At 39.0% G+C, this 13,001-nt stretch overlaps 1 protein-coding gene across 2 annotated transcripts; it reads left to right on the forward strand.

Moving 5' to 3' along the window:
- The first annotated feature begins 1,031 nt into the window (after positions 1-1,031).
- Positions 1,032-10,050, forward strand: LOC114529102 (guanine nucleotide-binding protein subunit alpha-13-like). 2 transcript variants are annotated; one of them, XM_028550848.1, is made up of 3 exons: positions 1,032-1,584; positions 2,163-2,213; positions 4,284-6,237. In XM_028550848.1, exons 1-3 carry the CDS (start codon positions 1,132-1,134, stop codon positions 4,851-4,853), a joined length of 1,074 nt encoding a protein of 357 aa, XP_028406649.1. In that variant the 5' UTR covers positions 1,032-1,131; the 3' UTR covers positions 4,854-6,237. The 2 variants fall into 2 exon arrangements, with proteins under 2 accessions (XP_028406649.1, XP_028406648.1); XM_028550847.1 differs by lacking the exon at positions 4,284-6,237 and adding an exon at positions 8,439-10,050 and having other exon boundaries at positions 1,033-1,584.
- Positions 10,051-13,001: the final 2,951 nt, after the last annotated feature.

The following is a 13,001-nucleotide window of genomic DNA, read 5'->3' on the forward strand; positions in this document are numbered from 1 at the left end:
GTTTACATGAGCCCGGTTACCCGATATGTGTGATTCAACGAGGCTTCAGATGATTTTGAGCTATTGAAATAAGTCTTGATGAAAGAAACAAGCACGAGCTATTGGGGAGATGAGTACACGACTGCCAGGATCATATTATATACTCATTTCAATACCTCAAAAGTCATTGACGCTTCGTTTCATCTCGAATAAGCGCCAGTAAGCGAGACTATGCAAACAGACTCTTACGGCTTTGCACTTGCGGTTTTCGCTGCAATTTTCGCTCCGATTTTCTTCTTTTGACAGATGCAAACGAGTGGTTAAGTTATGAATGTTCAGATAAGGGCGCTCACACATCAACGCATTCATTAACTATTCCCTCGTATGCATCTGTCAAATGAAGATCTGGCCGAAAATCACAGCAATAGTTGCAGGTGTAAACGAGCTTTCAAAATGAAAAATTAACAGAAACTGAATGTTTAGACCAAAATTTGACCGCTTATAATTTATGTGGCCTACCCTCTCCCCCTTACCCCACCCCTCTTCACCTTTTGACATTCTTATTATTAATCGTCGGAGCCCACACATTACATTTGGGGCTCGTTTTGTTTATTTAATATGAAAATATCATAGGCTTCATCTGATGAAAAATTCAGCAGTTATATCAAGTTGTTTTGCGTAATTAGCGTACGATTGTTGCCGCGGTGACGTCATACGCCCACTGGCGCCCGTCATTGCGGGCGGCGTTATGAGCCACGTTGTTATGCGGGCTGAAGTGTCCTTGTACTTGCGAAATTTTTTCAATATAAATATAATTACGAGTTTGTTATTACGCCGAATTATGGGTGTAGATGTCGGTTATTTAGGCCCCGCGAATGGGCAGGCAAGTTTGCCGGGCTTTTAATTAGTATTTTTTTGTCTGTTTGTTTGCGAACAGTGTTTGAATATTGAAATCCCTGTGTGTGTGTGTGTGTGTGTGTGAATCTGGTAATAATATTGTCGCACTGACGCAGCCAATCAGGCGCGCGCAGGAAGTTGCCGATCGGTCGAGAAATTCTCCCAAACATCGCATCCTTCGGTGTGCTTGCTATCTGAGGGTGTGGAAAAATGTCTACGGCTGTGTTTTGAAGCGAATTTATGTGCGTTTAAAAGATGGTTTTACCTTGTTGCGACGATGAAGAGACGAGACAGCAGAAGCAGAGGTCCAAGGATATCGATAAAAGGCTTAATCGGGAAAAGGAGCGGCTTCGAAGACAAGTTAAGATCTTGCTTTTAGGAGCCGGTGAGTCAGGAAAGAGCACCTTCTTGAAGCAAATGAGAATTATTCACGGTGAAGACTACGATGTAGCTGCACTCGCCGAGTTCAGGCCGATTGTCTATAGTAATATTTTAAAAGGAATGAAGGTACTGGCCGATGCTAGACGAAAGCTTGGTATTGAATGGGGAGACCCAAACAATCAGAGATATGCCCGAACTATACTGGACTTTCAAGCTCCTCAGAAAATCGAGACGAGCTTATTTCTTCAGTACGTCGACGCCGTGAACAAGTTATGGCAGGACGAGGGTATTCAGACCTCGTACGATCGACGGCGAGAGTTTCAGCTGGTAGGTTTTTGTTTTGACTTGTATTCGGTTCGGAGTTTGTGGCGTTGTTTAGACAAATATGAAGTATGTAACTATATAATCGCATGTTTCAATAGAATCATTTGGTAAACATAAGGTTTGGGTTAATGTAATGTACGCTATTGCCTAATGAAAACCTTTTAATATCGTGTTTGGTCTATTGTGGCCCTAAACAGCTTAGAAAATGAGCCCAGAGTATTGATCATTGATCGATCTTTGATGATCGGCTTCCGCCATAGAGCAACTAAAAGTGCATATCTCGGCCTGACAATGTCACGTCACGAAGCGCTCTAAAATTGAAGTCTGCTTCCTTGAACTTGTCCGCCTGGTAAATGCTGTTCGTCTCCCTCTAATAATGCTTTAATAAACAGTCGAGGGATCGCAGCCATCTGCTAGAGTTTAGTCTTTTAATTTGCTGCTTTGCGTTACGAAAATATTAATTCGCCTGCATATTGTCGCAATTTACAAATTAGAATGCTCCGAAGTTCCAATTCTTCGCCGCGTTCGCCGCCTCGGAAAAATGATTGCAAATTTACGCTGTTGTTTTATCGTTTTCTCAGGGCGATTCGACCAAGTACTTCTTGGATCAGCTGCATCGAGTCGGGCAACCGGTGAGTTTTTGGAGAGATCTATAAATTCTTTAAGTAGATTATCATTAATATATAGAAATATGAATCCCGTGTAGAGAAGGCTGGCAAAATGTCGTTCGCGCATGTTGCTATTCGGAGATATTGCCCGGGATTCGCTCGCACGAGATGGTTTTTATTTCATTAAAACGAGTAGGAGGGCATCGGTTTGAAAGAAATTGAAGCGCGGCCAGCCGCATTTACCACAAGATGGCGTTAATTTTTGGTCTATATTATCGCACGTTTAATGAATTGCTTCAGAGAGACTCAAGTGAGATGGACATTAAACGTTAACACATGGGGCAATTCAGCGCTGTGGAAATGCGAGGTTTCGCCAGAAATTTCAGCGTATTCAATCGTTGAATATTGTTTTATTGATAATTATCGAACACACGCTAGCATCTTTAGACCATTTCGCGATAATATTCGGCAAATCAGTGGCAAAATATGAGCAAAAAGTTCGCGTGTTTTCATCGGTCATATTGCCTCTGCAGTGTGTAAATATGTTTGATAGTTGTCAGGAAGCGTAAAAGATCCTCAACGAAAAGCATGAAACTGCTTGATTGGTTTCGAAAATGGGGAAAATTTCGTGAGAACTAACTGCATGGCGTCACAAATAACTTTACCGATGAATATTCCAACGTATTTTTCCCCTTTCATTATTCATTAATAACGCCTGAGATTGTTGTCTAAACAATATATATATTCACATCCTTCGTTTCACCTGCTTATTTCCAACGTATTTGCGATGGAAAAAGTGCGTGGTTTGCCTAATTTGAAAGCTCAAAGATTACAACTTAACAGCGATCAGCCATAAAAAAGAGTTCATTAAGTATTGTGACCCAAACAAAAGAATTCTTTTTAGCCAACCTTAATATTTTAATTGTAGATTTGTGTTGACAAAAGTGCTTTTGCTTTTGAGACGGGAATTTTAATATTCAAGAACTGAATTATCATCTAATTTTGCACAACTTTCCATGAAAAATTTGCTTAGATTTGTTGAAAGTTAGTTGGCAATTTCTAGTCTTGTATGACAACCTTAATTAGACCTAATTTTCATCTTAAAAATGAAACGAAATTGTGCTTCAGGCCCTCAACAGAGGTATTTAGGTCCTCGGAAAGGCTGCTAAGTTTGCAAACTGTGCATTTCAGACATGATTTCTTTCCTTTAAAAAACAGCCACAACAACCAAAGGTCTCATTGCTCTAATCCACAAGCAAATGAAATAGCTGCAGTGCTCATTAAATTTATTAGAGTTCGTGAATCATTAATTGGCAGTGAATGTGCTTGCAAACATGCATTGTTCCATCTTAAGGCTTGTCAAAGATATCAATATTGTTATTGTCTGGCTTTATGCATGTCTGGCAATGTTCCCGGGTACACCCTGCTGTAGTATTGCAGACAATTTCGTCTGGGTAGTATCGATTATAATTGGGTTAATCAAGCTCTCTGCAACAATATGCGATGCTTTTAAGAGATGTACTCATATTCACTGTATTGTAAGCATGCAAGATATGCAGAGATTCTCATAATATGTAATATATCGAGTAGAATTGTAGTGTAATCCATTCTAGGTTTTCAATTTTTAATATATTGTGTGTGGAGTAATGTCCATAATGATAAATTAATTTGTACAGAGGCTGGTGATCAATGTTGTTAAATAACTATTGTAATTATTGTAATATAATTACTAATGCTTCTATATTTTGTATTCAAATTCTTAGCTGCTATGTCGAATGGTTGCCTTTCGCAGTCGCTTTGTCGTAAAAACCCAGTGTCTTTCCAAACATTGCAATATTCCAACAAATGAAAATCCTTTCAAAATGCATTGCTAAAATTTGTAGCATATATTTTATGCAGCTCCTCCATTCATTTCAAGTTGCAAAAAGTTTGAATTTTTTTTTGGTAAAAAATGTACACTTTGAAAGTTAGCAGGCCTGGATGTTTCCATTACATTTCCTTAAGGAACTAACCTAACAACCTTCACCGTTTCTTCGTCATTTTCATTGCATTCCCTTGGCGTAAATTGACCACAGTTCTGTGTTTTCGTTGCAGGATTACCTGCCGACAAAGCAGGACGCTTTACACGCTAGAAAGGCAACCAAGGGCATAGTGGAACATGAATTTGACATCAAGGGAATACCGTTCAAAATGGTCGACGTGGGAGGACAGCGTTCTCAACGTGCAAAATGGTTTCAGTGCTTCGAGGAAGTCACGTCGATTCTTTTTCTTGTCTCCTCGAGCGCTTTTGACCAGGTCCTCATGGAGGACAGGACAACCAACCGACTCGTCGAGTCGTGTAATATTTTTGAAACAATTGTGAACAATAAGTTCTTTAGCAACGTCTCGATTATATTATTTTTAAACAAGACCGACTTGCTGGAGAAGAAGGTTCAAGCGACAGACATCAGAAATTTTTTCCCAAACTACCAGGGGAGTCCACACAAGCTCAGCGACGTACAGCAATTTATTCTCGAAATGTTTAACAGCAAGAGAAGGGAAAAGTCTAAAGCGCTGTTCCATCATTTCACCACGGCCATCGACACAGAGAATATAAAGTTTGTCTTCCATGCAGTTAAAGATACAATACTACAGTATAACTTAAAAGCATTGATGCTCCAGTAAACCACGGCGAGATAACCTTGTCTACAATTGTGTTTTGAACAGTTTGCATGCTCCCTAAATCGACATTTTGTACCTTAATACGGAACTGAAATCGCGTTACAACCTCTCCAATCCGACTACAAAGGCATATTTGACTATAAATGCACTTCATTTCGAGTCTAAATTAATTATACGGTGTTTTCAAAACTTAAAATGGCTAACAAACTATGTTACGGTTTTAACCAATTGACTTCTGTACCATTTCAAAGAAATGTTCGTTCTAATCGGAACACGATTGATAGCAAAAAACAGTTGAGTAGACAATTTGCTTCGCGGATTAATTTTTGATCTGGCAAAATGGATGAAAAAATATCGCTGCAGTCAGAAAGAGCATATTAAAATAAGCAAGGTTACAAAGTTTTGTTGCGAAATGTTATAAAATGCGATAAATGTAGCGCTGCTAAGCGTTCGCAAGTTTTATGTTTACTTCGGAATTTCGCGTGAAAATTGCTACAATTATCGTTCGGAATTGTAGCAATTTTTCCCGCCGAATATATATATCAGTGCACAAATATTTACGAACTTTGCAAGGCTGTATTTACCGCAGTTGGCGACGATCCGCAATCAAACTTTAAACTCCTACGTATTTTAATATGCCTATTTCTGGAATAACCTTTTTTTATCAAGCAGATTGTCAATTTTGATTTCATTGTTATGCAATGCATATGGTCGTCATTCGACTTCGCTTTCTCTGCAAAGTGCTAAACTGAGACTCTCTCATCGTCGGAGTCTTGCGTAGTGGATGTAGAAGTATTCGCACAGAAAAACATAATATATAATGACCCACATTTCACAGATTTCATTTTCGTTCGTTCCTTTGACACCCTTTGGGGTTTGGCGAAAAATTCTCGCGTCAAATGTACCTATCGCGCGTGTATAACTGCGTCCTGTGTTTGAAAATTGCGTTACAAGTTTCAGGAAAATGCAATTCTCCAATATCCAGCGACGTTTTCCCTCGTCAAAGTAAATATCTCTTCTATTATCGGTTTAAAATATTATAGGCGTTACTAAATGAGGACTTACAAAGTCGAACTGTTTTCCATAAATTTCAGCCAATCTACAATAATAATATTCATACTCTAATGAATGGGTGCATTCAACATTAAAACGAAACAATATTTTTATACGAATTTTTTGGGGTCGCGCGCCTGAATAATCAAGCGCACGCCTCAAAAGACATGTTTTTTATACCATAGGCTAGCCGAGTGATCATTAATTTATAAAAGTAGTCTCCTGAGTTGTATGATATTAAAATAGGTTGTTTTGTATGATTAATTATAATATAACGATTCGAATGTAGAAATAAGTTATATTTGAATTGCGTGAATGTAGATTTTTAAACCGTTTTTACGCTTTAGGCTCGTTTTCTTTTTAATGGGGTGGGTCGGATACGTCCAAGACCAAATGAATGCTTTGGCCATTCATTCTCAAGTGTGTCATTTGTGATACAATATACCGTAGTATCGAAAGCCTATTTTGGGCAAGGCACGCTTAAATATTGACACAGAGATGAACAATATCTGGTATCCTAGTTGTGTTTGCGCTATAACAATATCCAATGCGTCACATTCCTTCTAAAGCGGTCCACGGCCTAAAATAATAGCGTAGTTGCCACCGATATATTATTAACAGCGCGCGCATCCTGTTAGGTGCAGTGGTTTTAAAAACAAGAATAGTTCAACGAGATAAGACTTATGAATATATCAAATTCCTGCTTAGGCGTGATCGCTTGCCGTTGAAATTAGACTGTGCAAATCGATTTTCACAAGTGATTTTTTCGCTCGTGAAAACTATTTCATGCATGCATTTTAAACACACGAGGAAGAATGCCAACTATTGAGGAGAATTCCTTGTTTGGAAATATTTTCTCGCCAGAAACTCGGAACGAAGTTTGTCTGAGTAGATTTGGGCAGGGCGATTCAATATGCATGGCCACCATTTGTTTTGCTTATTTGCTTATTCATAGCAGATGCGCTCTCCAGTCTTGAAGATATCTGTGGGCGTTATTAAAATGATTACCGTGTGAACAGTGGCTGAATTTCTCACGAAACATCGTTTCCCTTTTTTCCAAAGCACGATGCCTTGTACTTGCTATCAGACTCTTCTGTCGAAAGAATTTTCGCTGATAAAAATCGAATTTTTGAAGTTGTTTCGATACCGACACGACAGCCTTCTCGCATACACAAAAACCGTCAAGTTTCAATTTGTTCCCCACTTATCGGAACTTGTGCTAATCGACTAATAAGTGGATTAATTCTCATTAGCTCGAACGCACGCAACTTATGCTAATCAGTTTCATCTTTGAATCATTCACATCGCGTCACTCGTCAATAGGTGGAAGGTGTCCATTGGCACGTCTCCCCTCAGTGACGTTTTAAAAGCCATACACACTCCGACGTGGGCATAAAAATCGACTGGCTGAAATTTCGATGTGAGTCAATGAATTATTCACGACATCAAGATATCAGCTGCTTCGTTTGAACTTAGTCGTGGAGCCCGACACGATTTTTCAACTATGAAAAAATCGAATGCCTGATTTTTTATCGTATTCAAGCTTAACACAAGTGGGATTATTTCGATAATTGAGCACAGAAGCAATCCCAAAAAGAATTTTTTTCAATTTTTTGAAAAAACGTCGTGTTTTAAATTGGACATGAACTGTGTCTAGTTACATTGCAAATGTTGAAATCAGCTTAAAGGTTGAACAAGGCTTTTTCAAGGATGACTTTATTCAACAGTCTTTCGTGTAATGCCTGTGGACCATGATAGGAAGCCGCCTAACAACTTCAAAATCTGCTGCTATAAACTCTTTCGAGAATTGCCTGTGAAATATACAACTATTTTGTCGGCTGATGTATTGCAAATAACAACCATTTCGTTTTTGATAGATACTGTTTGCCACATCGGTGTATTTTTACAACATTGACCTAAGCAACTGCGAATCAAGTTTTTTTTTCAACTATCCCAAACTCCCTGGTTAGATCTTGAGAATGTTATTTAAAATTCTTGTCTAAGAGTTTCAAGTACGCAACCCATCGACTAGGAAGTACGGGCTTATTGATTAAGGGGAACTCCTCGAAGTGCTGCCAACGGAGATAAATTGCCTGAATTTCTTTATTATTCTTATCTCTACGCACCTTTACATTACGTCTTTACCAAGTGATATTGAGGACCCCCCTATACAGATTTGTAAGATCTAAGGTGACTTGGGCGGACAATTGAGACTTGGTTAATTAACGATTCCTAATCTATTACACAAATTTCCTGTTGACTTTAGGGGCAGTTTTTAGATTTGGATTATAGGTACGCATGCGTGGTAATATCAACCATGACATTCTCGCGCCTTTCCTGTTCTGGTTTGAATAGATTCAGAGCGATGCTCTTCTTCTGACAGATGCAAACGAGTGCACAGTTATGAATGCTCTGCGTTATAACTGCCTTTGTGCGAACATCCGTAACTTATCTACTCAATTACATCTCTCAAAAGAAGAAAATCGCATGTATATTTTTGTATGAATTGTGTCTTACTTCTGTCGTTTATTTTAGGACTACCTTCCCTCGAAACAAGATGCGCTCCACGCGCGTAAGGCCACGAAAGGAATCGTGGAACACGATTTCGACATCAGGGGCGTCCCCTTCCGAATGGTCGACGTCGGGGGACAACGCTCGCAACGCGCGAAATGGTTTCAATGTTTCGACAAAGTCACCGCGATCTTATTTCTCGTGTCTTCGAGCGCGTTTGACCAGGTCCTTATGGAGGACCGGATGACCAACCGCCTAGTGGAATCCTGCGATATTTTTGAAACGATCGTAAACAATAGATTCTTTGTAAATGTGTCCGTTATTCTCTTCCTAAACAAGACTGATTTACTGGAAGAGAAAGTGAAGCGCACTTCGATTAAAATGTACTTTCCAAATTACCAAGGCGACCCGCATAATTTAGGCACAGTTCAAGATTTTATACTACAGATGTTCGACAATCGTCGTAGGGAAAGAAGCAAAGCGCTGTTCCATCACTTCACGACCGCCACCGACACGGAGAACATCCGCTTCGTGTTCCACGCCGTCAAGGACATCATTCTGGGTCAAAATCTACAGGCGCTCATGCTTCAATGATAGAGGAATGTCGAATGTATATCATCTCTCTAGGACAAGATACTAATCGTAGGTTAAACGTATAGGTACGGGTCTGAGTGGGGGGGAGGAGTGGGGAGGGGTTTGTCGAGAGAAGTCACCTGTAGGGGGGGAGGGTGTTTCTGATTCATATACACTATATGACTTATTATATGTCATTCTTAGGGCTTGTTCATATGATCCCGCTTTTTGGGGAGAGGTAATTTGCTCCAGGCCCAAGCTCGAGAAGGGGGGAGGGTTGAAACGCTGTAGGTACATAGGTTTGAATAATAAGGGATAAATTGTGCCCGTGGCAGAGAGGCACAAATTGCAAAGTTTTACCAAGCCCCCTGAAATTTCTTTGAAAAGTCATGGGCAAATCCTTTTGATGTACTAATTGTAGTCCAGAACGAATGTTGCTAGAACCTAGTTGCTTATAAGATTTACACCTCAAATTAAACGATTGCCATTTTTAGAAATATCTTTTCAAATTGACTCAGTTGTATGCACCTTTATTATTAAGAAAGTCCGTTGTAAGAAGGCTGGACTGCGCTGTCCAACAGATAGTGATTAATTATTTTGTTAACCGTTCTGAAATATACTTGAAAGTCGTAAAACTACACTATTGACCAAACTTTGAAGAGAAACTGTACATTTAGGCACGTTAAGGGGAACTTTAGGCCGATATATTATATCCTGTGGATAGCGGATATCCAACTTTTGAATGACAACCATCCTTTCGTTGGTGAATAGAATTTCGTTTTATCGCTGACCGCCCAGTCTTCAACATACGTCAAGGGTTGCCCTGTATCATATATGAGCAAGAGTGTTCTCAACCTCGTAACCAGGGTCCTTTACCTACGCTCCAGGTAAAAGTCCCTGGGTACGAGGTTGGAGTAGAGTGTTCTTTCGTTTTGAGCGTTCCTTTCTTAAGCGAACAATGCAATTAAGCCAATATTCGTTCAATTTAATTCATCTGAATTAAATTCGGCTGGTAATATTTAGTTGGCATACTAACAAGCCGAATATACCCGTCAGGTTATAAGCGTACAAAAGTTATAATAAATTACTCCAAATGTATCACCATCGCTTGTGTCAAGATTTTATACCTACAGATTATGCAACGTATTTGTGAAAGTAGGACGTTTGTTGGATTTTAGAACCCACCCCAAATAGATGATTCCAGCCAAAGTCTAAGTCTTATGCAAGCAAGAAGAACCACCGTCACCCCACAGCTGGAAAGAGCGTCTTATGGCGATTCTCGATTACACCTATGCGACCGTGAAGGGCCAGAAAAACAATAAAAGTAAACTTGTAATTTTTGAATATATTCGAGCTCGCAGCACGGGAAAAGTCCCGAATCCAAATTAATGTACATCATGGGCACATATATAGATCAGTGTAGTGATGAGCGTTGTGCATGTTGGGAACGACGTAAGAAAGATTCCAACCTCAATCATTCTGGTTCACTCAATCTTCGCCTCTTGAAAGCTCTGAAGTCTACTCCAAAAAGCGTGCCAAACATGTTTGCCAACAGAGTCCGATTGTGTGAATGTCCTGACAACAATTTTTTATTTCTCATTTTGCAGTTTTAATTGTATTCGACAAAAACACGCGTTTGCGTTGCTGTTTTTAAGATAAGCAAGTAATGCGGAGGTAATCTTTACGTAATACCCGAGGGAGGAGTTGTGACGCAAAAGCTTCGCTTTGAGGGACATATGGACGAAGCCTTAACTAAATAGAGAATCACACTGTCAAGTTTTTTTTTTACCTTTTTTTCAAAACTTGTATTTGAAAATCCCATCAAGTTGTCTAGAAGAGCTACAGCCTGGGGAGGTACCCCTCCCCCGAGCATCGTTAATTTTTACGCTAGGTGCTATTTAACTTTAACTACTTTTTTCACGGTCGCCTCCGGTTGAGAGTATAAATATAACTCATTAAATATTTTGTCAGCCCTTTCAACTCTCACGCGTATTGCGTGCGACAAACGCATTTGGCATTAATCTCACGTCCGTACACGCACAAAGTTAAGTTCTACATTTTTCCCACGCATTTCCATCGAAAAAATTATCTGCAAATTTCTTGCATGCTTTTCCCATTAAAATGACTGAGTATGAATGGTTTAAATGATCTGATATTAAAAACCCAAAGTTGTGAAAATTTTTCTGTGTTTTCTGTTCTGTGAATGCAGTCGCCATTCGTTCATTGCTTCGTTCCATTTTCACAGACACTACAACAAAGTAGCTTTTGATTGTGCAAAAGCAATTCCCTTCCTGGCAATCTTTATTCTAATATATACAGTGTTTAGCTTCCAAATTCAAGAGCTTTTTTTCTCATTCAAATCCACAGGAAGGTTTTTCGTAAGATGTGTATCAACACATCCTGCAAGTTCATTTGCCAATTGCCGCCAATTTGAGACCATAAATCCCGCTATCCAGAACGCAGCAGAAATTCCAAGAGCGGCGATTGTAGTGAAGAATAAAGCCGAAATTAATATGCAAGTTCCAAAAGCTAGTAAAGTTCCTTCGACCAGTAGAAAAACAAATGCAAAAAACACGAATGTACTCAATGCAAAGCACAAGAAAATGAACAAAGGTAGAGCTGAAATTATGGCAAAGATTGCTGTAAAGATTGTCAGAGGTGGATATCGTCCTAGAACCTCTGGGCATGGTAGCTCTTGTAACGATGGTGGCAAGGCAGAATGACATTTGGTTAAAATTTCTTCGACCCTTGTGTCAACCTGGTCCATGGCTTGATCAGCTTCGAATTGTTGCTTGGTAAGGAACTTATTAAGGTACACTGAAATTTAGAAATGTTTTATTTAGAAATGGTTATTTCTGGGCAACGGGTCCACCCCATGCGGTAGTCAAGGTGATTAATCGCGGAAGCGTAGCCTGGGTTTTGTTCAGTCGGGAACGTTTTAAAAGGTAAAACCTTTCACCTCATAACTTGTTTTTAGCGAAGTTTGAAAAATATTGAAATACGAGGTTTATCAGATATTGCACCCAGACGTATGTATGACGCACTCAGACAGCGTATTCGTCAACAGTATTTAAAATCAAGTCAATGGTTTAGATTGTGAGAGGTTCATATTGTTTTTCTTGTGGTGATTGGCGTGTTTATCATATTAGTACACTCGCATATTATCAACAATTTGGGATGATTTGCAAATGATATGATAAAAACCAGGTTCCTGTTTCGAGAAATCAATGTCAAAAAAATCACCGGTTTCTGATAAATATTATTCTTAGAGATTATCGCACGATAAATATTGTGGCCAATATAAATAATGTACAAGGAAAACAGGACGAATTAACTATGTAAACCCGCCATCTTTTCGGCGATCGTGGATATTTTTCTCATTTAAAACATCGGTGATGTTTCATCCGGTCATTTTGGACGCTTTTGCCCTGAAGGCTACAATTAGATAATGTCAAAACAAGGTGTTAATATCGTATCAACACACACGTAATATAAATACCCTATCACATATATGTGTAATAATATACGTGTCAACTGGTAAAAATTAAATATTGCTCTAAATCTTCAATGCCCGTATTCATCTCGAATCTCAAAACAATTCCAACACATCCTTTTGTTGTATACAAGCTGACCCTCTAGTCTTACCGCTTACCTTGTTAAATATTGCGAAATATAATGCGATATCCTTTGAAACGTCTAATTATCTCCTGTGAAATATTAACCTGTTTTTATGTTTTTATTTGGTCGGACATATTCGTGACTGTCCGGAGATTTGCATGTTAACTAACTTCGAAACCTATCTGGTTTTTTCTAAAAATTCTTCGTTGTTTCTTGAATTACTTTATGCTAGGTTAGTCTGTGATTCTACCAAGTAACTAAAAGCGTAAAATAAAAGAGAGAGAGTAAATATAAGGTAACCAAAACCCGTCTCATTTCGCTAGAATATTTTATCATTTTTATTCTAAAATCGGAAAGTGTCGTCGTTGATTCGTTTCACGTGTTATCAAGAACATC

Source organism: Dendronephthya gigantea, unplaced genomic scaffold, assembly GCF_004324835.1.
Source record: "Dendronephthya gigantea isolate DGI-Jeju-01 unplaced genomic scaffold, DenGig_1.0 000053F, whole genome shotgun sequence".
Lineage (NCBI taxonomy): Eukaryota > Metazoa > Cnidaria > Anthozoa > Malacalcyonacea > Nephtheidae > Dendronephthya > Dendronephthya gigantea.

Coding starts and splice junctions, on each gene's coding strand:
- LOC114529102 (XM_028550848.1), top strand. CDS start 1,132: ATGGTTTTACCTTGTTGCGACGATGAAGAGACGAGACAGCAGAAGCAG. Junction 1,585..2,162: donor GACGGCGAGAGTTTCAGCTG/GTAGGTTTTTGT, acceptor TCGTTTTCTCAG/GGCGATTCGACCAAGTACTT. Junction 2,214..4,283: donor TGCATCGAGTCGGGCAACCG/GTGAGTTTTTGG, acceptor TTTTCGTTGCAG/GATTACCTGCCGACAAAGCA.